The 24,783-nt window shown below is 36.8% G+C and overlaps 2 protein-coding genes across 2 annotated transcripts; one reads left to right on the top strand and one right to left on the bottom strand.

Moving 5' to 3' along the window:
- Positions 1 to 41: 41 nt before the first annotated feature.
- On the bottom strand, positions 42 to 19,458 carry LOC112163732 (rust resistance kinase Lr10). Its single transcript, XM_024300008.2, has 8 exons — positions 18,694 to 19,458; positions 18,421 to 18,453; positions 12,911 to 12,946; positions 2,403 to 2,429; positions 1,904 to 1,927; positions 1,765 to 1,794; positions 349 to 1,541; positions 42 to 179 (listed from the first exon to the last, which is right to left on the bottom strand). The coding sequence occupies exons 1-7, from the start codon at positions 19,412 to 19,414 to the stop codon at positions 415 to 417; spliced, it is 1,998 nt and encodes a 665-aa protein (XP_024155776.2). The 5' UTR covers positions 19,415 to 19,458; the 3' UTR covers positions 42 to 179; positions 349 to 414.
- Positions 19,459 to 19,951: 493 nt separating this feature from the next.
- LOC112192456 (rust resistance kinase Lr10) lies at positions 19,952 to 21,926 on the top strand. The gene is made up of 2 exons (XM_040505691.1): positions 19,952 to 20,547; positions 20,798 to 21,926. The coding sequence occupies exons 1-2, from the start codon at positions 19,952 to 19,954 to the stop codon at positions 21,924 to 21,926; spliced, it is 1,725 nt and encodes a 574-aa protein (XP_040361625.1).
- The last annotated feature ends 2,857 nt before the right edge of the window (positions 21,927 to 24,783 follow it).

Raw genomic sequence — 24,783 nt, forward strand, 5'->3', positions numbered from 1 at the left:
CTGTAAATGTAAGATCCGATAACTCAATGGTCCATGCTACCCAGATATGCAGAACTATGAATCGATCTTCATTGAACAGTGATTGGCAAATTTGAAATCTACATTTGAGCAAATTGAGAAAGTGCAAACGGGAACATAACACCATCCTGTTTGTCAAAGCTTCTTTTCTTTTCATCAAGCTGTTCCTTATCCATATAACGCAGAAAACCAAAAACATGAACAATGAGGACCAGCCATATCAAACAAAATCAACATAAGCTAGATTCAGTCTGCAGTACAATGATAAACAAAATACAACTCATAACATGTAAAAGAATATACAATGGCCAAATAAGAATATTTCCATACAGTTTCTGGAACATCAATAGCCGCAGCGTTAATGATGTTTTGAGGCTTCAAATATTACAATGATCATCATCGAGCTGACAATGTCACTGTTAACTCCACATTCGAGCATGTTGGATTCAAATTATTATCCATTTGGTCGGCAACATGCATCTGTTGTGGGTATAGTAAAGGCTTGGGCGGCAATTGTAGGTTTTCAATATCTCCTTCGAGCATCTCTATGACTTTATTCATTGAAGGACGATCACTTGGTTTCATCTGTATACACCATAATGCTGTTATAACCATCTTCTTAATTATGTTCTTTTCATCCTCTGTGTGATGACTTATCTCCAAATCATTTCCCGCATTGTATTGATCATACACCCATGAGGGGTAGTAGATTTGACTCGAGTGCTCCGCTAGAGCATTTAAATTCTTCCTCTTACTTGCCATTTCCATCAACAGCATTCCAAAACTATAGACATCTGCTTTGTATGAGACACCTCCAATATTTTTGTAGAATAACTCAGGAGCAATGTATCCCATCGTTCCCCTTGCTGCTGTCAAAGAGACAATGCTATTGTCTGTTGGATATAATCTTGCAAGACCAAAGTCAGAAACTTTTGGGATGAAATTGTCATCAAGAAGAATATTATGAGGCTTGATATCAAAATGCAAAATTTGCATATCACAACCCTGATGTAGATAATCGATCCCAGAAGCTACACCGAGAGAAATCTGTAACATCTTCTTGCAACACAACGTAATACTTTTTTCTTTGGAGTAAATGTACTTGTCAAGAGATCCATTAGGCATGAACTCATACACTAAAGCACGCTTTGATCCTTCAACGCAGTAACCAATAAGCTGCACTACATTAACATGGTGGATTCTTCCAATGGTACCAACTTCACTTACAAATTCATCCCCATTGGATTTGCTTTTACTCAACATCTTAATTGCTCCAAAACGTCCACTACGTAATTTTCCTTTGAATACAGAGCCATAACCTCCTTCCCCCAACTTCTCCTTGAATCCATTAGACATCCTCTTTATGTCGGAATATGAGTACCGTATTGGCCCAAAATTGTTGTCTCCATGCAGAAAATCTTCAATAGTGTTGTATATTGATAAATGCCTTTTTCTCCATTTATAGATCAAAAATGCAATAACACATGGAAAGCCAACTATAAATTTAATTGTAAAAGATAGACCTGCATGGGTAAAAAAATATATTGCTCAGATCACATGCTAAACTCATCATGGGCACGCATTATAATCTTCCTATAATGCTCTGAGTGCTTTCAATTTTAGCCTCCTTCAGTCTAGTTGTATTAGATGAGCTTCTATATAGTTCTTTTTAGTCATTCCGTAACAAAAAGATAATAATCTTCCTACGTTTTCTTGCAACATAATTAGATGCACACAAACTCTTACCGATGCCAATGAGTGGTACCCATAGTCGATCTACATAAAATATGAAAGAAAAAAAAAATTAAATACCGGAATGGTAATTAACTCATAGGAAAGTGAACATTAAAGATTTAATTAGGTACTTTAGAAATATTTAAATTACCGGTAATGACGAACCTTCGAAAATCTGCACGAAATAAAGTATGAAGTGAGAAACCACACACCATTATCTCATCAAATTCTATTATGGGGTCAAGCCAAAATATATTTAATCCGAAAACATCTTTATTAGTGAGAATCTTTTTTTTTTTTTTTAAGAAGACGATAATGTCTTATTAATACACAATAAAAGCAAAATTGCACAAAACATTGATTAGGTGTAATTCCACGAAGTGTTTGGTAAACTTGAAATTAAAAGTGGTACAGTAAAAAATAAGCTGCCTTTATAAATTAGGCTGAAAAAAAGAAGAAGCTGTTTTTAGTTTTGCCAAACATGTTACCGTCCATTCCTTTGAAATTCCTAGTACCCAAATTTCTAAACCCGAACAAATCAAAAGTCTAGACTTTTAAACAAAAGTCACCTGCATTCCATAATTCTAATCAAACCTTAGAAAAGTGAACATTGAAAATTTAATTAGTTCATCTAGGAAGAATTAAATTACCCATAAGTCCTCCCAACTGTAGACCATCTGCACAAAATAAATATGAAGTGAGAACAAAGGTAGGAAAATAAGGCTGAAGATTTGGAGGAGAGTGAATTCATTCAGTTATTTATAAAATGACTAAGAAGTCGTACAAAACAATCTAGAAAGGCTAAAAATAATTCTCTTAAATAACGGAGCAAAACATGAAGTTTTCTAATGAAGATATTGTACTGGAACGCCCTTGGATTCGTGAATGAGGACACGAAATGGGCTTTCTATCAAATGGTACATTCTCACACACCTTTTATCTATTGTCTGTCTGTCAGAAGTTTTTGTTCTTCTTTCTTCCATTCCTGTTTATTTTTGGAGATCGTTCGGATTATTCACTTTACGATAACAATAGGTAAACACAAAACCCAATTTTTGGTTCCTGAATTTGTCATACATATTTCATCCCTTAAAATTATTTCCACATCTGCTTAGTACATCACTGTGTTTGGCATCATTGAAGGGGTCAACTGTATGCTTACTGAGTTACTGCTATTTATGCCGAACAACAATCTCTGGCCGCCGATTGCTTTAGTCTGAACTGGTGGACATTCAAATATTCAATGGCCATTCAATCTAGGGGCCTTGGATTGTATTTGGAGATTTTAACTACGTTATGGGGCCGCATGATAAATGTGGTGGGAATGCGCCGTGTATCACTTCGTGCTCGAGCCTCCAATAAGATTGAGAGGCTTATGGCCTATTAGACCTTGAAACGAAGGGTCTCTCTTTTACTTGGACGAATTGGAGAACTTACGCTTGATTAGACTGTGCCTTGGGAAACATGGATGGATTGAATCTTGGCTGTGATTTGAACGCCGCACCTTAACAAAGGCCACCTCAGATCATTGCCCTCTTTTGATCAATTTCTCAAAATTATTACTCCTCCTTAAATCTCCTTTTCGGTTTCAATGCAAGTGGTTTACAACACCCCGACTTCCTTACTTTGATAAGTGAGTTCTGGAATCAGACACATTTTTCAGGAAGAAAAATGTTTATTCTAGCAGCAAAGCTTTGTGCTCTCAAAGTTCACTTAAAGAATTGGAATAGGGGGATTTTTAGTGACATTAACAAGTGGGTGGAAGACACCAAAGTTGCTTTCAATAACATTTAGAGTGAACTTTTCTCTTTGGATCCCTCTAAGGAAAAATTCCATGGAGAAGATGCTGCAAATACAAGCTATCTATTTGCTCTTTCAATACAGGACACCTTTCTCAAACATAAGTCTGGAGTTCGATGGTTAGTTGATGGAGACCGCAATACTTCTTTTCTTCATAATATGATCAAGGTAGGCAAGCTCCCAAAACCACTACTATCTCCGAGAGTTGGTGTTGGGATTATTCAAGACCAAGAGCATATTGCTTATTAGGTTATTCAGTACTTCAAGAATTCTTTGACCAAAGATCCAAATATCACATACAAGGGTTTGATGGAGAAAGTGATTCCGAGCTTTTATCACTCTGGATGAGAACAATATGCTCACTGCTTTGCCTACTTCAGAGGAGTTTTTAACAACAATCAAGGCTATGGATGGGTTCAGTACACCTAGTCCAGATGGATTTGGAGGTTGCTTGTTTTAGAGTTGTTGGGGTTTTGTTTCTAAGGTATGATTGTAGCTGTTCAAAGTTTTTTAGCTTGGGGTTTGTGCTTTAATTCTAATTTGCGTATCCTTATTAGAAGAAAGTGAAAAGTAAGAAAAATACTATTATCTCATTATCTGGGCTGTAACGTGCTCTAAGCATTATCTGGAGACTGCTTAGAGGGATTTTAAGAAAATGTTTTAAAAATCCCACTAAGGCACTACGTGATTGCCAGTTACCTCGATGAATCTAAGCGGCACCTAGGTTGGCTGGGCATAAAAAATTACTTGAGGAGCATAAAATTCCAATAACTAAATTCTTTTGCCCGTCCCTACTTGGTTCCCAAAGGGGTCCCAAAGAAGAATCAAAGAAATTACAAATCAAGCCCAATCTAAACGTAGATCCATAATGCCTAACCCTATGGAAACCCTAGAAGCTTATCTAGTGACCAATAATCACTCACAAATCACCCATTGATCGTTGTACTTGATGATGTTTAGCAGGGAAGCCACCAACATATCCGGCATAACTATGACAAAAAAAATGCCCATAGACAGATGAGTCCTTGAGTTGCTACCACCAAACTCAGCCACATAACTATGTGGAGAAATTCGTTTGCGACGACCCACTTTAGAGTTTAGATCGCAAGACAGGACATCCCTGTCGCCGCCTTCAAGCAAAGATGACCAAGATGCTGACTAAGCGCCACAGAATACCCAAAACTTAGGGTTAGGTTTGTAGTAGACTGATGAAGTATTGGAGCATGGTATGCTCAGAAAACTGACGTCATGTTGAACAGAACTCTGCCAAAAGCCTCAAGGTGTTGTGGGCAAGACTCTAATATGAGATCTTGTCTCACATGGTTCACAGGGAGAGAGAGACAGAGAGAGACTTCTCTCATCTTTGTTTACTATTGAGGATATTTGAATATACTTACAAGTGCTTGTTTATTCAAAGATGAACAAACATACACTAAATCCCAGTTTGGATTATTTCGAAATTAGAGGTGGCAAACGGGCCGGTCCAGCCCATTTTAAGCGGGCCTAGTCGTGCTTCTTGCCTTGCTTGGGCCGGCCCATTTATTATAGTGTCGGGCTCCTGCCGACCCATTTACTTAAACATTAAGCTCGGTCCGACCCATAGCCCGAGCCCATATAGTGCCGGGTCATGCTCATGCCGGGCCAATAAACGGGTCGTGCTCGTGCCTACCCACTATAAAGCACGATTTTAAAATCTTAATTTGAATAAATAAAAAATAATTTTATTTAACTATTTAGAAAATTCAAATAAATAATGTTTTTCTCAATCTTAGTTTTTTAAGATTAGTTTTCTAATAATTTTTTATATTCCACTACAAGAAAGAAAAAAAAAACTCAAAATATATTGCTTTTAGTATATTATTGTGAGATTAATTTTTATTAATATATGAAGATTTAGTATCATATTATTCTTTCCTTCATTCTATAGTTGTATTATTATGAGATTAGTCTTTATTCATAAATATATATATTTAATATATAGAAAAAATATTTTATGTCAAAACAAGGATATAATGTTTTTTTCACTATTTTGACAACATAAAAGAAATAGCATTGGTGGAATTGTCATGAGATTTTAATTAAGGAGGTCTAATATTCAAATCTCATCATTGTGGTTTTTTAATATTTTTAAAAACAAAATGAAATTTTGTGTTTGAAACGGGCCGGCCCAAATATGTCGTGCTCGGGCCGTGCCAGGCCTATTACGGACTCCGGCCGGGCCAATGGGCTAATATTCCTAGGCCCAACCCGACCCGTTATTCTAACGTGCTCGGGTTGTGCCAGGCCACTAATGGCCTTGGACCGTGCCGGACCGCTTTTAAGCGCGCCGGACCCGTGCCGTGCTCGTGCTTAGCGGCCTGTTTGCCACCTCTATTCCAAATATTGTTACGTGTGAGGCAGTACTTTATGGTTAAAAAAACTGAAATTGACTCAAATGTGTCAAATCAGTCTATCCTTATGTCTTGGAATTTTTCATTTTAAGAGCAATTATGGAATTTCCTCTACCGATTCCAAGTTTTGGGAAATTCGGTTGGGCAACTTTCCCAATGAGAAATCGTGTTTGTTTCACACTTACATTTTGGATGCGCCTAAGAAGAGATGTTACCCCGTTGAAACTACAAACAGAAATGCATTAGACAATAGGGTTACACACGGATTGGGTTGGATTAGTTTTGACTCTAAACCATCTCTATGCCAAAGTGAGCGGTTTAGGAATTTTGGAAAACTGGTCATCAAAAAAAAAAAAAGCTCAATCCGACCCAATCCAATCTAATTAAAGATGATTTGGTTTGGTCGGTTAGGCGGTTTTCACCTATATAATATTAACATGCTATTTATAAAAAAAATTCATAGTAAAAATTCAGTCTCAAGAATTGAAATTGTGTTAAATTATCTAAATTTAAAATTCAATAACTAAAATCCAAAACATATAGTCCAAAACTAAAACCTAAATTAGATTCAAAGTGATTCACTTATTTAACGACTTAGCCATCAATACTAGCTTAATATGATAGTATTAAAGGTCAAAGAATGAGAGATTGAGAGATCAGAGATGTGATATGAAATGATCAAAAAAATTGTAGCGATTATATACTAAGGTTTTAGGCCTTTGAGCCATGAATTTAATACGATAGTATATCATTTGAGAATAAAGTTATAACTGGAGATTTAGAACTTACTTAGAACAAACTGGACAAATGAATATATATTTATTATGTATGTATATATATATATATATATATATATATATATATATACAGATTCTATCCAGAGCGGAGCTCCGCTTTGAAAATTAACGTGTGAAGTTCGAGTTTTTGGTCACTTTTCAGTCGCATATCCACATCTCGACTGTTCAGTTTTTAGGTACTAGTGTATAGATCATCTCTGCAAATTTTCAGCCAAATTGATGATCGTTAAGGCATTGATAATTACCTTAAAGCTAGTACGGTTCAGGTTGACAGATTCAGTCCGTCCATTGGTTTAAGCGAGTTAGATACCTTAACGATCATCAATTTGGCTGAAAATTTGCAGAGATGATCTATACACTAGTACCTAAAAACTGAACGGTCGAGATGTGGATATGCGACCGAAAAGTGGCCCAAAACTCGAACTTCACAGGTTAATTTCAAAGCGGAGCTCCACTCTGGATTGGATCTGTGTGTATATATATATATATATATATATATATATATATAAACTTTTTCTCTTATGTTTCAAACATACCGGTCGGTTAGGGTTTTGCAGTTTAAGTACAAGAGAAACCAAACCAACCCAGTTCACAAATGGTTTGGTTCGGTATTGAATCGATTTTCAATTTTTAAAGTTAAAAAACCTTAACCAAACCATTTTTATTGGTCGGTTTTGACTGGTTTGGCCGGTTTGTACCACGTTTTGCACACCCCTATTAGACAATAGTATTCCTTTGCTATGTCTAACTGTAGGGCTGGGCATTTAAGCCCGAAAACCCGTAAACCCAAACCAGCCTATCAAGGCCCGACCCGTATGGTCCGGGCCCAATTTTTTTTTTTTAATCAAAACGGTTCGGGCAGGGCCTTATCTTTCGAAATACGGTTTGGCCCCGGGCCTAGACTTTCAAATTTTAAAAAGCCCGTCGAGCCTGTTTTACATTAAAAGAGACAAGTTTCTCTATATAATAGGGCATCATATTTTTATATTGTTGGTCTATGTAGACCTCCCCCACACCTAATCATTCTCCCTAGTATTAATTCCTTAACCTACTCTCTCTCCTCTCTTCTCTTCACTTTGCCGCAAAAGTGGACTTCTCATTTCTCTCTTCTTCCTTTTTTTTGGGTCTCTATTAACTCCATTTCTGTTTTCTTCTCGGTGCAAGAACTCCATTTCTCTCTCTTCTTCTTTTGAAACTTACCATCTTTGAAATCCAGAACCTTCCTCCCGATCTTATCGCCCCGTCTTCACTTGTCCCTTACCTTTCGCTTTGGCCTGCTCAGATTTCCAGAATCTCTTCCTCTCTCCAATTGGATCGTCCTCTTCCAAGGCTCAGGCCGGCGGTTCGCTCTTCTTCTCCTGCCCGCGGTGGTCTTTTGCTTGGAGCAGTTAATTGATTTGATTTTTTTTTTTTTTTTTTGTAAAAATCAGATCTGATTCGTTATGTTGTTCGTTGATAGCTATATGAACATGGTACTCTTGCCTTTGTTATGTTGTTCAGTTGTTTTGGAATTAGCACGCTACTGATCTTCTTCTTCTTCTTCTTCTTTTTTCTTATGTGAATGGAGGCATTAAAGGCTTAAAGCCCAGAAGGAAAATAAAAAGTAACTTTATTAAGCCAGAATTAAGTATAAAAAGGCTTAATGGAGTTGAATTTGAACTTTGAATATGTTAAAATATGAAAATATATAGAAAATAGGTATTTGGGCCCGAAAACCCGGAAGTCCGGCCGGAAATGAAACTGGCCGGTCCCGGGCTAGTCCCTGATGGTTGCAAAACGGGCTTTGGGCCCGAACCTTAAAAAACGAGCTGGTCCCGGGCCCAACAAAGTTTTAGTTCAACCCGGCCCGTGCCCAGCCCTATGTCTAAGTGTGAAGAGTAGCAACAGCTGCCACGCTCTGCCTTCTCTCTAGAAACTAGAGAGAGAGAGTAGATCTGAAAAAAAACCCTCCTCCCTCTTCTCTCTTACCGAGATCTAGATCCAACCGGATCCTGATCTCCGGCTTGAGAGTCGGGGGAGCACACTAGTTCGGGCTTCCAGTCCCAGTTTCCTCTGTAGTTTTTGTTTGCGGTTTGTTTTTCCCAACTCTCTTACAAAGAGATCCCCAGATCCATGTCATCTGCAGCCGAAGTTATCAGCCCTATCCTCCTTCCATCTCTTCTCTTCTATTTTTTCCTCAACCCACCTCATCTCAATCCACAAACCCCTCTCTCCTTTGCTAATTGTAGTAAGCTCCACCCCTTTGATGCCACTAGAGTAACGTCCCCGAGACCAGATCCATCCCCTGGACATGATTAAGGTGATTTGGATGCTAGAACGACCCCGTCTTTTTCAAAGACAAAGAAGTGGGGAGATCCCTCGAGATCCACCCTGGGTGCCGGAGCGAAGGTCTGCAGCTTCATGGTAGCGAGTAAAGGAGAGAAGACGGTGGCGGAACCACTACAACACCCCCCGACGGCGACGCTTTCTCCGATGGAGACGGTGATATATTTGTGATCGATTTGCACCGATTTGGGCTGGGCCCCCTGTTTAAGTACTTGTTTGGTTTTGGGTTTCATGTTTTGGGCCCTCTGTTTTATTTAATTTGTTTGGTTAGGTTTGTACCCCTTTGTGGGAATCCCCTTCGGGGGCATGTTTGTATTAATCTAGGCTAGTTGCTCTTTTTAATATATTTCTCCATTTGATCCAGAAGAGTAGCAACAGCTGCAAGTAAGCAAAGTAAGGTGAGTTGTAATGATAACGAGCTAGTAAGGAAGGATGTGGTGTGGTAGGTTGAACAACACACATTGGGAAGCAAATGCTTGAGTTGCAAGTATGGGCAGACCACATTAGAAGAAAAGGCATGGCATAGGTTGTGGCCATGCATGTAACTGAGTAAGTGCAAGGTGTAGCATGCTCGGGCAGCTGCGCACCAAGCAACGACAACAAGGAAGCAAGCGAGTAAAAGAGTCCAAAAGCAAGGGCAGTTGTGAGAGTTTTTGAGACATCAATAACTTCTTAAAAGTTAGCTATGCTCAACCTTTGTAAATAAAAGTTAAGAGAAGTGACTAGGTATAATCTATTGGACTTATATACAATTCAGTAACGAATCTAGCCCTAGGTAGTTGGGGGTGCCAACCACAGGTGGACAAGAATGTGTAGTTATGCAATCTGATCATAAGCGGCTGGGGTTGTCAATCGAATGATAAAAGTGTGCTTCTGATGACAAAGCGTACCTAGGTGAGTTGGGGTTGTCAACTTCTAAGAGAAGGCTTCTCTGTAAACTAGCAAAGTGTTTGAGACCATAGACACGAAATGTGATTATGGAGATCTGATACCAAGAGCATCTCCAACAGCTTCCCTATAATTTCTCTATTATAGGGAAGCAAAAATTAAAATCTCTAAAAAAATTTCTGCTTCAACTCCAACAGATTCGCTATTTTACAGATTCCATAATTATTCCCTAAATCCTTCCCTAAAATTTTACAGATTGCTGTAAATATAGGGAATTTTGTTTTCTCTCTCATCACTATCTCTATTTTAGGGATAATTATAGGGAATCTGTTGGAGCAAAATAGCCAAATTTTTCCCTAAAATAGAGAAAAATCAAGATATCGGGAATCTCTATTTTGTTTTTTTATTAATTGAGTTAATAAAGGTTGGGAAGAGTGTGAGTTTGAGTGAAAGTATGAGGATGTATTTGGTGCAAGAGTGTCATACTGTTCTCTAGATAACAAAAAAACACTCGGAAAGAGTAAGATTAGAGTGGGCAACACAAGGTTGTTGGCCTCACCTCAATAATGGTTAAACCATACTAATGTTGAAGAAATTTTCAAAATATATGATTTTGATAGAAATAAATCAAAATGTGTAAATTTGGGTTTGCATTTTTTGGGAAGTTATTTTTACATAATGAAATTTACCTAAAGATTTGTGACTGATCACCACGTTTCAAGAGGTAACCTTTTGTGAATTAATATGGCCAAAGTCAAATGGTACAATTAAAGAGATATCTTGGCACATATACTTCTACATAAAGAAGTTACTCTGCAAAAATTAAATAGAATGATAAGAGGGTTTATTTAAAACCTTGTCTCACAAAATCCTTCACTCTAGCCTCTATGAACTAAAAGCCTGCAGAATTTAGTTCCTAGAAACCTCGAGTGCTTGTAAACCTTCTCTAGTGTTTTGGGTTAGTCTTCGGTAGTGAAAATAACATCAGTTTGTAGACTGGGCTTCATTGTATTCACAAGAGTACTTATTTGCATATCCCATTTGAACACTAGTAGTGTGGAAAATAAAGTCCGAAAGAGAGAGTTGCTATAAACATGACTTGAAGCATTAAACTCTTTCATAAAACCATAAATCACAAACAGATTTTCCAAAAATACTCGTGCAGATTATGGAGAAAAAAGAGGAAAGGTTATTGTACATCATAGTGGTCATAGTGTGCAGAGTAGAGAATCACGAAATTCAATATGTAACATTTTCTAGACATTTTTATATTTTTAGGGCATAAAATATTTGCTATCCTCGATACTTTAGCCTACATACCACCTGAACAAACTCTCTAAATTTTAGTAAGCTTCATTATCTCCTTTCTAGCTTTGGTCCACCAGACTTACTAGTTGGGTTAGAAGTAACATGGTTCGTAACACTGTTTCTACTTTATTCTTTTTTTTTCTTTTTTTTTTGACGAGTTTCTTTCTTTAGGTTTGTTGGATAAGCTTTGTAACTGTACTTTATATTCATTTTGTACATACCAACTATGTGCAAGTAGAAAAACCGGAAATACTTAGCTATCAGACCAGGCGGGAGCCAAGTGCGTACCACCGGGAGACACTTGGGACCCAGCCTTACAAGGCGGGACCAAGGAGGCAAGGACCAGTATGAACACTAGCCAGATTGCCAGAACCATCTTGTGAGATCGATCAAGTGGAGGTATGGAACTCATGTTTCTAACTTTGGAAAGTGGTACACATTCCTACATCAAAAACGAATGTGGAGCAAAACCCAAACCTATTACACACACACACACTCACATTCAAGGTAAGTTAAAATTATCTTTGTACCGGTACTTTGCCAATATTTTCACAAGTATCTGACTTAGGCATCAGAGAGTTATAGGCTACCAAACCCCCGTGTTCTCTCTGAGCTTGTGGCTTTCTTGATAGGTAGCGGGATCTAGTCTATAGTCAGTTTCGATGCTATAGTCAGTTTCGATGATGATTCTCAATCTTCCTGAGACATGTGCAAAAACACACATATTTGGTTACATTGGATCTTAGCTAGTTGAACTAGGAAGACATGGTTACATATTCAATACATAGGCAATCAAAGGACTTCCTGCTTTGTTTTGAGAGAACTTTTATGGCACGTTTACTTACCTAGAAAGGGAATGTTTCTGGTTTGTAAGTTTTCATTTGTTTACTAACAAATACAGGTATTGGAATGGATGTGGGTATCACCTCATTGTCAGGAATCAATTCCTGAATAATCTGGAGTTTGATAACCAAATAGGGGTATGGGTTTAGGAATAAAAACCTCAGAAATGCATTTTTTCTACCCAAAATATCCTTACGTATATTTAATAACCCAAATTACCCATAACCTTAGAAATATATATATCTCTATCATGAACATTTATTTTTGTAGGGGTATTTTAGTGGTTAAACTAGTTTTTATTCCGATTCATGAATATTAGTAAACAACATTAATTGTAATTAGTTACATTCCTATTCTGATTCCATACGGTAAGTAAATAGCTTAATGAAATATCATACTCCCGAATACCTTTCTTCTCTCATTCCAGTTGTCCCCGGTTTATGATCTTTCCATTCCAAAAAACTTAAAAAAGTAAGCGTGCCATAATAGAGAGAACATTTTGACAGTCGTAAGCTTGAGAGATTGGGTGTAAACTGAAGGGCTTACTTAAGATTCACTTATAAATATATTATCTAGGTTGTCACTTGTTTGAGCGAACCTCTGGCATGTGAGTTACGGTGCGTATTGTTGGCTTCAGTACCAGTAACTTATGATATTTTCCAAAAATGCGTTTATTGAAAAATGTTCATTCTTAAAGGATCTCTTGGGTTTGGTTTCCTAATTTATTTGCTTTCCAGTGACAGTGCTCATGTTGCTAAAAGAGAGAAAAACAAAGAAAAGATACATATTGGGTTAGATATTACTTACGAAGATCATACAAGTGATGTCCAGGATGAAACAAACCTACAAGAATAAAGGGAGAAAAAGAAAAAAATTAGCACCGATGACAATTGAAATTTTAGAAACTACTCTGTAACTTATCTGCAACCTTTACCAAAATCAAAGTCACGCATTGAATTTATCATTTTGTATTACTGTTTTCGTACATGTGTTAGACTTGCTAATGACGTTTTCTTTTTAACTTAAAAGAGGAACGTAATTCAACAGTAAAACAATTTTTTCAGGGAAGACGACAATTTATTTAGGACAATAGTTACAAATGATGCCCTGCTCTTTTTGGATATGTACATGAGAACATCAATGAAGGAACCTCAGCTATTAGGCAATTAAGCTTAACCGCAGCAAATTAACATATGGAACATTACATTAAACTGCCTGAACTGAAGCACTCTCTTGTTGTTGTACTTTGATACCCCAAAAGCCTTCGGCTCCAGGGTCCTTCATTCCTTCTATTCCATTAACCATATAAGTTTTCATTTTATGTTTTAACACCCGAGGGCCATCCTTTGTTTATTGATTTTGCTGGTGTTGATTGAAGTTCTAGTGTTCATGCATATGCAAACTCACAATTTTAAATTTAACTACTGATTTGCAATTCTTGTCTGAGAGTAAATGAAAAATGACAACTGAAGTGGTTCGTAACATGAAAAATTGAAAACTAGTAATCTGTGCAGATGGATAGAAGGCAGGCCATAAATAGATTCTACTGGCAATGGGCCCAATGCTATCCCATTAAAAGCCTAAGGCCCTAAGTACCAGACGTAGTGACCTCTAAATCGAGATCCACTTCTGCCCCAGCTTCTATCCGACCTCTATATAAAGAGCAACAACATTTACCACAAAAAACATTTAACACAAAAGTAATAGTACCACTCTTATAAATGAAAAATATAAGAACTACAGAAAATTATTACTTCAGAGGCGTCATTATATTATCAATAAATGAATATTTTACTATAGGGAGAGATGATTAAGATCCAGATGACAGTTATGCTCTATCAGATGTTTCTTCGAAAGATGCATTTTACGTAGTGATAACTTTGAATAATTACTTTCTCCAAAAAGAAAAGAAAAATACTAAATTTGGTACATGCATTGCACAAAATTATGCATGAACTTTAATTCGGTTTAGATACAAGGAAAAAACAAATGACTATTGAAGGATATTTTGAGAAATAGTTAAATTGAGAAAATAGAAATTGTTAAAAGTTCCTTAATATGTATTATGAAATTTTTATACTATTTTTTTCATGTATTTCATCAATTACTAATATTTTTTGTGATATTTTTTATATGTGTTTAATCCAATATTGTTTTATATATTTGTTGGGTGCTAAATGATGTCTAAAAAAATTATTATCATATGCATTTATCGAGGTTATTGCTAAAATACAATGGTCCATAGTCGGGACAGAAGAAATTTTTTATTTAATCAAGATTATTAATTTATTGAGATTTTACTGTACCTAATTTGGCTCCTTTTGGTATTGTGGTTTGGGATTAATTTGTGCTTATTTTTAACATTTTGGGCTTTCAGCCCGTTTGGTGAACTTTTCAAACTTGAGTTTTTTTATTTATTGACGCACAAAACCTCAAATATTAAAAGCTGGTCGCGACCTGCTATTTCTTATCTACGTTTACGAAACACTTATGAAGACGCGCCAACTTAAATGAAATATTATGAAATCCTAAAATACCCTCTTTGTTTCAGCGCCAAATCCAATTCTGATGAGAGCGCTTGCTCCGTCTTCTCCTCAAATCTATGCGCGCTTGCTCTGTTTTCTCTTCAAATATGCCGGTGCTTGGTCCGTTTTCTCCTCAAATTTGGGCACGTTATATCTTCTTTTAATTCTAGGGTTTGTCTCTTATCTAAATTCTGCAAAGGTTTTGTTCCTTCTGCCATTCTTCTCAAGCTTCCTTCTGCCGTGATTCTCAATCACGTTTCATTAAGGTTCTGTCTCTCTCTGTCGCGATCTCTCTCTGTTTCTATCTAATGCCTTGGATGGATTTAGATGCATTAACTTGTTTGCCAATTGATATATTTATTTATGTGAGGTCCGCCTACCTGGGAGAGCCCCGAAGGGGTATACCACAATTTATCTATTGAAGAGGGAAAAAGGTTGATTGCAGGTGCCAATTTGAAGAGGTGATTTCTATGCAGTAGTATTATCTGAGTACTCAATCAAAGTTTTATTGATATCAAACCTTCATTACTTGTTTGTTTGTCTTCTTTTTTTTTTTTTTTTGGGTTCTTATTGTTTCTATGCCTTTCTCATGTTTTACGGCCTTGATAAAGGCATTGATGAATTTAATGGAGGCATACAAATATATGTTATTGCTGTTATCAACATAAAAACATTATTGATGTTTTACAGTAGCTTTTCATAGGGGCGTTGTTTTTATTTTGGGTTAATTACAGTTTACTCCCCTGAGATTTGGGGGTGTCATTATTTCACCCCCTCTACTTTTAATTTTGACTTTTTACCCCCTAAACTTTCCAATTTCAATCAGCCGTGTCCAATTTCTCCTATTCCGTCCAAATTGGACGTTAAGTCTGACCCTTGAGGGCTAAAATGGTCATTTCAACATAAATAAATTTTTTTTCTTTTTCTTCATTTTTTTTTTTTTCTGTTTCTTCATTTTTTTTTCGTTTTTTTTTTGTCTTCAGCCTATACACCACAAGTTATAATAGGTTTATAAAAACAAAAAAAAAACTCTAGGTGGTTGAAAGTCGCTTGCTGGTCTACGATATTTGTGATATATCTCCAATAAAGTGAAGAATTTTAGAATATATCCCCAATAAAGTGAAGAAATATATGTAAAAAATAATTTTACGCCTTATCTGTAAATAAATATCTGAATATCCCCAATAAAGTGAAGAAATATCTGTGTAAAATCATTTTTGGTCTACATATTTGTGATATATCTCCAATAAATTGAAGAATGTTAGGATATATCCCCAATAAAGTGAAGAAATATTTGTACATCCCCAACAAAGTGAAGAAATATCTGTGTAAAATTATTTTTTACAGATATTTATTTACAGATAAAGTGTAAAATTATTTTCTACAGATATTTCTTCACTTTATTAGGGATATATCCTAAATACTTCATTTTATCGGAGATATATCACAAATATCGTAGACCAGCGAGCGGCTTTCAACCACCTAAAGTATTTTTTTGTTTTTATAAACCTATTATAACTTGTGGTGTATAGGTTGAAGACCAAAAAAAAAAAAAAAAGGAAAAAAAAAACCAAGAAACAGAAAAAATAATAATAATAATTTTTTATTATTTTATTTGTATTTTTTATAATTTTTTTATGTTGAAATGACCATTTTAGCCCTCAAGGGTCAGACTTAACATCCAATTTGGATGGAATAGGAGAAATTGGACACGGCTGATTGAAATTGGAAAGTTTAGGGGGTAAAAAGTCAAAATTAAAAGTAGAGGGGGTGAAATGATGACAGCCCAAAACCTAAAGGGGGTAAACTGTAATTAACCCTTCTATTTTTTAATCTGTTGGCTACAGTTCTAAGCATTTATATATATTGATATAGCTTTGATGCTATTGTTCGGCTATAGTTCGATCTAAGATTTCTTTATTCTTGGGTGTCTTATTTTGTTTTATGAGGTGTATGTAATTTGAAAATAGTATATCGGTGTATAAACTTTGTTCTTCTTTAATAAAGATGGGAAGGAAAAAGATTACTAATGATAATAGCACAGAGACGATCAATCTTGAAAATGGGCAAAGTGGAACTAAATTTGCTAGCTGGAATCCTCAAACAGTAGCTATATTTTGTGACTTATGTATCAAGGAAGTTGGAAAGGACAAAGGCATGATACTCACTTTAATAAAGAAGGATGGGCTAGTTTGGTTGCACTTTCATGCAGAGACGGGAAATAATTATGACAAATCACAATTGAAGAACAAGTGGGATTTATTGAAAAAATAATGGAAAATATGGAAAGATCTAATTGGAAAGGATACTGGCCTTTGTTGGAATCCCACTAAAAATATGTCGATGCATAAGAAGAATGGTGGAGAAATAAAATTCAGGTATGCAGCAAGAAATTTAAGAGCATTAAAAGTGTCTACTATTTTATGTTGTTTATTTTTATATTGATAGTATTATGTCTCCATACGAACTATTACCTTTATGAAATATAGATAAATCCGCAATATACAAAATTGTGTGTTCGAGGCATCAATCCTGAGATGGAGGCGAAATTAGATATGATGTTCAATGATGCTGTAGCTACTGGTAAATATGCTTGGGCACTTTCATCTGATCTACCACCACCTCAAAACGATGTTTCAGGCCTTTGAATATATTTTTTAAGTATTTTGTCTATTTTGGTCATTACATAAAAGTACTGTAGTTTTTGCACTCAGGTTACCAAACATACCAATCTACTTTTTTTTAGGGAAGTTCTATTCGTACCTCCTAAAATGGTATTTGGACCTCCAACAATTTTTGGAAGTTTTTAAATCCAACTTTGCCCTTCTAAAAAATGAACAAAATGAAAGATAAAAAAAATTAAATAAAATCTGCACCTTCTCTTCTCCCTCCCTCATTCACCTATAGCCATACATGAGGATTATTGGGCAACTTTGATTAAGGTAGAATGTTAAAGATTGCAAAATGGAATAAATGACCAAAAATATAGAGAAGAAGAATCGAGAAAATAATGATCGAAAAGCAATTTCTATTGCCTATTCTTTTTGTTTCTTTCTAGTTTGGTTTAATTGCTTCACTTCATAGAGTTGACGTTAATTGTTATCTTGGTCTCTTTTTATGGTTTTTTTTTTTTGCTAAAGTAGACTATGTTGCTAGCCTGATTTGGGTTTAGGGAAATTGATTTTGATAATAGTCCTCTTGTGGTATTGTAAATTGCACAATTTATTAAGAAATAGAAGGAGGTTCATAAGAGTATCCAAACTTACAAGGTGAATGATGTTAAATCATGGCTATGAACTGAGTTCTAAGTGTCAAAAAAAGATATTACTAGTAGATTTGTAATGGACAAAATTGTGTGGATACAAAAAAGGGCAAGATTGGAAGTTTTGTGCAAATTTTAGAAGGGAAGGTCCAAATACCAATTTAGGAGGTATGAATAGAAGTTTTTTATTATTATTATTATTGCAATTAAAAAAAGACAGTTTACCAAACACTTAACAGAGTTATTTAATCGCTGATTATTCTCACAGCTATAATTTTTTACAACTCATTATTCTAACTGCAATACTAAATTGGGTCCCACTCCTTAAGTTTTAATTTTTTTCTCTCCTTTCCTATATAAAATAAATAAATTAATAAAGAACTCCCACATCATAGTTTCTAGTGCTATTATAATTATATGTTTTTTGAGGTTACAAATAAAATAGTCATAATTTCAAAACAGTCTCATTGATCATTATCATAGTAAACGAAACACCAGAAAAAAAATAGATTTATGAGAAAGATACTTACTGCAAAAACCTTTCCATAGAAACTGAAAGCCACCTACAGTGATAAACAATAACAAAATAGCAAAATCTTAAAACCAAGTAAAACTGATAAAGTAAGTCCAGCCTTAGACTATTTTGAAATCCAAAAAAATAAAAATAATTTGTGATCCAAGTCCACATGTCCAAATATCCAAACAGGACCCACGGGAATCAACAATAATGGGGTTAGGAAAGCATTCATTTTGATATTAATTTCTACTTCGCCTCTACTCCACTTGAGAATGAGGGAACGCACCTGCGACTGTGTGAGGAAAACATTCGTCATTGACTTTCCACGAGCCTTGGCATGAAGTCTTATCAAGCCAATATTGAAGCTCAAAGCCATACGCCAATGAATATAGTAATTCATTTATGTCTTTAGGAAAAAGTACTCCATAGTCCCCAGCCTCAGAAAAACCCAAAGTTTCGGTTGCCAAAGTCATCCACTCTAAGCTGCAACCCTCCTCCAGCTCTTCTGACGTTATGCCACCAACCATATAACCATACGTTTTGGGTTGGGACAAAGAAGAAGAAGTACCAGTACTGCTAGTACCAGTATCGTTGCATGCAGCAATGTCCACATACAGGGAATTATTCACTGGCTTTGAACATTTGATGAAGGACATAGTGCCTGTCCAATTACTGGAATACGGAGAAACAGAGGAAAAAAAATCATATGCAGAATAAATAGGAACAGAGGAACAATTGTACTTCTGAAAGCCAGGATCCACGACTCGGATTGTTTGGTTATGATAGTTGATTGCCTGTACATGGTATTTTAGAGAGGGTAGGTCTAGTACTGTAATGTTGTTCTCACATAACAGCGTAAACCCGGACACACCGCAAGTCTCTGGGTCGTGGTTCAGTCGAAAAGGGTAGCTAATGTTAGGGATATTTCCGCAGGAAGATGGGGTACAGTACTTATGAGTTATGTTATGACTATATGTCTTAAAGCTACAAGCAAGAAAGACTACCATTAACACCCATGCGGATTGAGCGAAGGACCTTCCACTTATCGACATAGAGGGAGGGAGGGAGGGAGGGATTGGTTCTTTTAAACTTGAGAGAGGCCAGTTATATATTACATATGAGTTGTGATGTTTAGGTGATCTTGTGCCTAGGAAAGCCATATGTCAGACCGTCAGTCAGTCAATATTGGAAGGCCATAGCGGGACTAGTAATACCGTTGAGCGTGTTTCGGTGGACTTGGACTTTGTGGTTCATCTGGATTTTTCTTCGTGGATATTATCGTCCTTTCCTCATTTTTCTTTTTCTTCCGGAACATGGTTAATATGGATTATGGAATTATCATGTTTGCCATTGATTCTGCATCTGATTTAGGATATGATTTAGTATAAAACAGTTCATCTGGTACATGCAAAACTACCGAGCTCAGTTGCCGAAAATTTCATCTTCTTTTGAGAGAAATGCAGCAGCTAATCCTCATCTCATCTTTTTGCATATTAATTTCAATGGCTTTCTTCAAAGTGTGCCATAATGCATGCACAGAATCAATGTGTGGTGACCATGATGATCATCGCCTTGCTATCCGTGTCCCGGTCAAGCGCCTTTCTCCTTGTCACAGACTTCAGCATCTTGGATGCGGTCAGCAGAGCGACAAGACGGTTAGTGAGCAGAAACAAATGCTAGTAAAATTCTTTGTCAAACACATAGATTATAAGCACCAGAAAATTCAAGTTCATGTCCCAGATGATTGCTTTCTCCTGACGCAATTAGAATACCAAAACGTGAAGCCAATCTCTCCTTTCACTGTCTCAGATTTTGGTAAGGGTAATCATGAGGAATTTCAAAATGTCAGCTTATTCAACTGTCCTACCCCAAGCACAGATATTTATCCACCAAGACAAGTTCCCTGCATCAGTGGCCTGGGCTACAAATATATATATGCTGTTTCTTCCGGGGACCAACCGCCACAAAGATGTACAAAGATGTATGATTTACAAGTTCCATATGGAACACTGTTTCTCGATTACTATATTTGGTCGTGGTCTACACCAAACTGTACAGAATGTGAAGCCAAGGGTAGGAAGTGTCATTTGAAGATCAACGGCACCAAAAGTGAAATTGAATGTGTTCATCTTAGCAAACCAAGTAAGCATCGATGGCAATCTGGCATAAATCTTTTGTCACATAAATTTCCTGCTCAAATTTGAACTGTTGTCAGCTTCTTTGTATTTATTTTTCAACACGAATAGAAATCTGATTTGTTATTAATTATCTTTTACAGGTGCAACAAGAAAATTAGTGGCTACAGGTGAGTTGTTATATATATATATTATTTTTCTCTGTCTCATGTCCTGAAGAAATTGAGACTATGCATGTAACTTAACGAAATCTTTGCATGCAGGTGCAACTCTGACTACAATCGTTCTATTAATATCGGTGGCTGTAATCTACAGCGTCTATAGCTCTGATAAAAAGGAAAAAGAGAATCAATTGAAAATTGAAAAATTCCTAGAGGATTACAAAGCGCTCAAGCCAAGCAGATATTCCTACGCAGATATTAAAAGAATTACAAATCAATTTGAGGATAAGTTGGGCGAAGGAGCGTATGGAACTGTTTTCAAAGGGAAGCTTTCATCTGAAGTTTTTGTTGCTGTTAAAGTCCTCAACAATTCCAAAAACGAAGATGGGGAAGAATTCATCAATGAGGTGGGAACAATGGGTCATATCCACCATGTCAACGTGGTTCGCATGGTCGGCTTCTGTGCTGAAGGATTTAGACGAGCTCTTATTTATGAGTTTTTCCCCAATGGTTCACTACAGGATTTCATTTCATCAGCAGACAGTAAGAACTCTTTCCTTGGTTGGGATAAGTTGCAAGATATTGCTCTAGGCATTGCCAAAGGAATTGAATATCTACACCAAGGATGCGATCAACGAATCCTTCATTTTGATATTAAACCTCACAACGTATTGCTAGATCAAAACTTCACTCCAAAAGTTTCTGATTTTGGGATGTCCAAGTTGTGTGCCAAGGATCAAAGTATAGTGTCAATAACTACGGCTAGGGGGACTATGGGATATATTGCACCTGAAGTGTTCTCCCGGAATTTTGGAAATGTGTCATATAAGTCAGATGTATATAGTTTTGGAATGTTGTTGCTCGAGATTGTAGGAGGGAGGAAGAATATTGGTAAAACCATGGGCAACGCTGGTGAAGTGTACTACCCAGAATGGATATATAATCTTTTAGAAGAAGGGGAGGACCTTCGAGTCCATTTTGGGGAAGAAGGATTAGATTCTCGAATTCCCAAAGAACTGGCAATTGTAGGCCTTTGGTGTATCCAATGGCACCCAATGGATCGTCCATCCATGAAATCAGTGGTTCAGATGTTGGGAGGAAGAGAAAACTTAACTATGCCGCCGAATCCTTTTGCTGCTACTGGTGCTACTAGAACAAATGCAATAAGTCGCCCGACTGCAAGACGCTTGAACCTTGAGCTAGAAGCAATTGTTGAAGAGTAAACATATGTAGAATTAATTATTGTTTGTATGTGTCGAAACTTTGAAAATGTATGGATTAATTAGCTATACCCAAAATTAAGCAACTATTCATTGTTTCAGATCGATCACATAATTTAGTTCGAATAATACCAAGTATTGTACAATCTTCTAACAACAAATCGATCAATTAGAATTAGTTTGATGTCGTTAACTATTGTAGTGATCAAATGATCTTGTCATTGAAAACCATTATCTACGTCAAAGGGACACCCGAACTTTGAATTTTCTTCCATGCCATAATATCATACGGTGCATCTTGATTAATGATACTTTAATTAATACATAATGCAGAGAAAAAAGAAACCAACCACAAAGTGTTATATTTCTAGTGGTGATGATGAAGTACTCATCAAAATTTCTTTTCAAAGAAAGTACTCATCAAAATGGAATTTTGCTATAAGTTGACTGATTCATGCAACAATTTTCTGTCAACAAAGCAATGCAACGCAACTCGACTGTACTAGTCTTAATTACCTCATTGCTAGTACCATTACCATCCAAGTTTGCACCTTCTACAAGTTAAATTAAAGATCGATCAGTTTCAATCGATCCAAAGTTGGGAAATGGGTTTATAAAAAGTAAAATGATTGGTTTCCAAGTCATATATAATTCAGATAAAACTCGGCTGTGTTTATAAAATTAAGCATAAAATGATTGGATTTATGTGGCAGTAGCCAGGGAGAACCTTTAATGAAATTAAAGGCATGCATGGAGTTTTCTATACTCCAACGTAAAGAGTATTGGTCCAATTCCACAACCCCAACCTAGCTCACGTCCCTGTAACTAAAGACTCAATTGACAACTCCATCAATCAATGAGCACCATACCCTCAAGTCTAGTCTCTGCATTTTGTATAGACTTGACTATTAATTGATCATTCAACTTGCACAATGAAGGAAAATACAAAATTTGTTTTAGAGAAACTGAATTTGAGAGGAATTTGCTGTGTATTCTCATAGATAATAGGGGTCTCTTTATATAGAGGATTACAATACATAGAATCTCAATCGTACAAGGAAAGTAATCGTACATTGAATAGGAATCTAGATCCTTCTAATTTAACCCTATTACCACTAGGTCAAGTAACCTAGAGTTTGGGCCAAACACAAATAGAGATATCCTTAAACACTCCCCCTTGTGTTGTCCAAATGTGGTGCTTCTCTCGTTGCCTCGTTAAAAACCTTGCCGAGTAACAAAAACCCAGTGGGACAAAAATAACCTCGGTCGAAGGGGAAAAAGAGCACAACACACCCTTCACGTTTCGAGCTGAACATCTAGACATCTCCCCCTGATGTCTGCGCCTCCCCCTGATGACTACGATCATGGGAGTTCAGATAATTTCCGCAAGCCAATTCTTGCCACATGTTTCTCGAACGTGGATTTGGGCAATGACTTAGTAAACAAGTCTGCCTCATTGTCCTCAGATCGAACCTGGTTTACTTTGATCTTGAGGAGCTTCTGTTGTTGCTGATTGTAGAAGAATTTAGGCGATATATGCTTGGTGTTGTCGCCTTTGATGTAGCCTTGCTTCATTTGTTCAATGCAAGCAGCATTATCCTCATAAATGCTCGTTGGCTCATCTGTGGTAGACTTCAAACCACAATTACTTCGAATATGCGTAATTATGGATTGAAGCCATATACATTCACGAACTGCTTCGTGAAGAGCAATAATCTCTGCATGATTCGAAGAGGTGGCGACTAAGGTCTGCTTTGTAGACCTCCAAGATATCGCGGTCTTTCCCATGGTGAAAACATAACCAGTTTGGGAGCGACCTTTGTGTGGGTCAGAGAGGTACCCAATATCAGCAAAACCTTCCAAAACACTTATATCGTTTTGGGATGGGGAGAGGGAACGCAGTCCACCATGTGTGGCGTCCCTGGCACTTGATGGGTCCGAATCCATCTTCTCTCTGTAGGGATAGAACAAGCCCATATCGATCGTACCACTTAGGTATCGAAAGATATCTTTAACACCAGTCCAATGACGTCGTGTAGGCGCAGAGCTATATCTAGCTAGCAAGTTCACAGCGAATGAGATATCCGGTCTTGTGCATTGTGCTAAGTACAATAATGTGCCTATTGCACTTAGGTAGGGCACTTCTGCCTCTAGCACATCTTCATCGTCATCTTTTGGACGAAATTGATCTTTCTTTGGATTAAGACTACGGACGACCATTGGGGTGCTTGAAGGCTTAATCTTATCAGTGTTGAAACGCCTAAGCATCTTTTGGGTATAAGCTGATTGATGAATCAGGATACCATCTCTACGGTGCTCAAGTTCTAAACCGAGGCAAAACCGTGTTTTCTCAAGATCTTTCATCTCAAACTCGGATTTCAAGTGTTCAGCGGTTTCCCTTAACTCTTTAAGGGTGCCAATTATGTTCATGTCATCGACATAAACCGCTACTATTGCAAATCCGGAACTTGTCCCTTTTATGAACACACATGGGCATAGTTCATTGTTGACATATCCCTTTCCAATCAAGTAGTCACTTAGACGGTTATACCACATCCGTCCGGATTGTTTCAATCCATATAGTGAGCGTTTCAATCTAATTGCAAACGCGCTCTGTGGTTTAGAGCCACTTGATTTGGGTAACTGAATTCCATCTGGAATCTTCATGTATATCTCTGTATCTAGATCCCCATATAGATACGCAGTAACCACATCCATAAGCTGCATGTTCAGTTTTTCGGAAACCACCAAACTGACAAGGTAGCGGAACGTTATGACGTCCATTACGGGAGAATAGATCTCCTCGTAGTCGATTCCAGGGCGTTGTGAGAAACCTTGTGCAACAAGGCGAGCTTTGTAC

The sequence above is a fragment of the Rosa chinensis genome, chromosome 1 (genome assembly GCF_002994745.2).
Source record: "Rosa chinensis cultivar Old Blush chromosome 1, RchiOBHm-V2, whole genome shotgun sequence".
Lineage (NCBI taxonomy): Eukaryota > Viridiplantae > Streptophyta > Magnoliopsida > Rosales > Rosaceae > Rosa > Rosa chinensis.

Excerpts from the sequence above, each read along its gene's own strand:
- LOC112163732 (XM_024300008.2), bottom strand. The coding sequence starts at position 19,414 with ATGGTAGTCTTTCTTGCTTGTAGCTTTAAGACATATAGTCATAACATA. Across the intron at positions 18,454-18,693 it reads TTTTCCTCACACAGTCGCAG|GTGGCTTTCAGTTTCTATGG; the intron begins GTGCGTTCCCTC and ends TTATCACTGTAG. Across the intron at positions 2,430-12,910 it reads ACATCACTTGTATGATCTTC|ATGGTCTACAGTTGGGAGGA; the intron begins GTAAGTAATATC and ends TATTTTGTGCAG.
- LOC112192456 (XM_040505691.1), top strand. The coding sequence starts at position 19,952 with ATGTGTGGTGACCATGATGATCATCGCCTTGCTATCCGTGTCCCGGTC. Across the intron at positions 20,548-20,797 it reads TGTGTTCATCTTAGCAAACC|GCATGCAGGTGCAACTCTGA; the intron begins AAGTAAGCATCG and ends AACGAAATCTTT.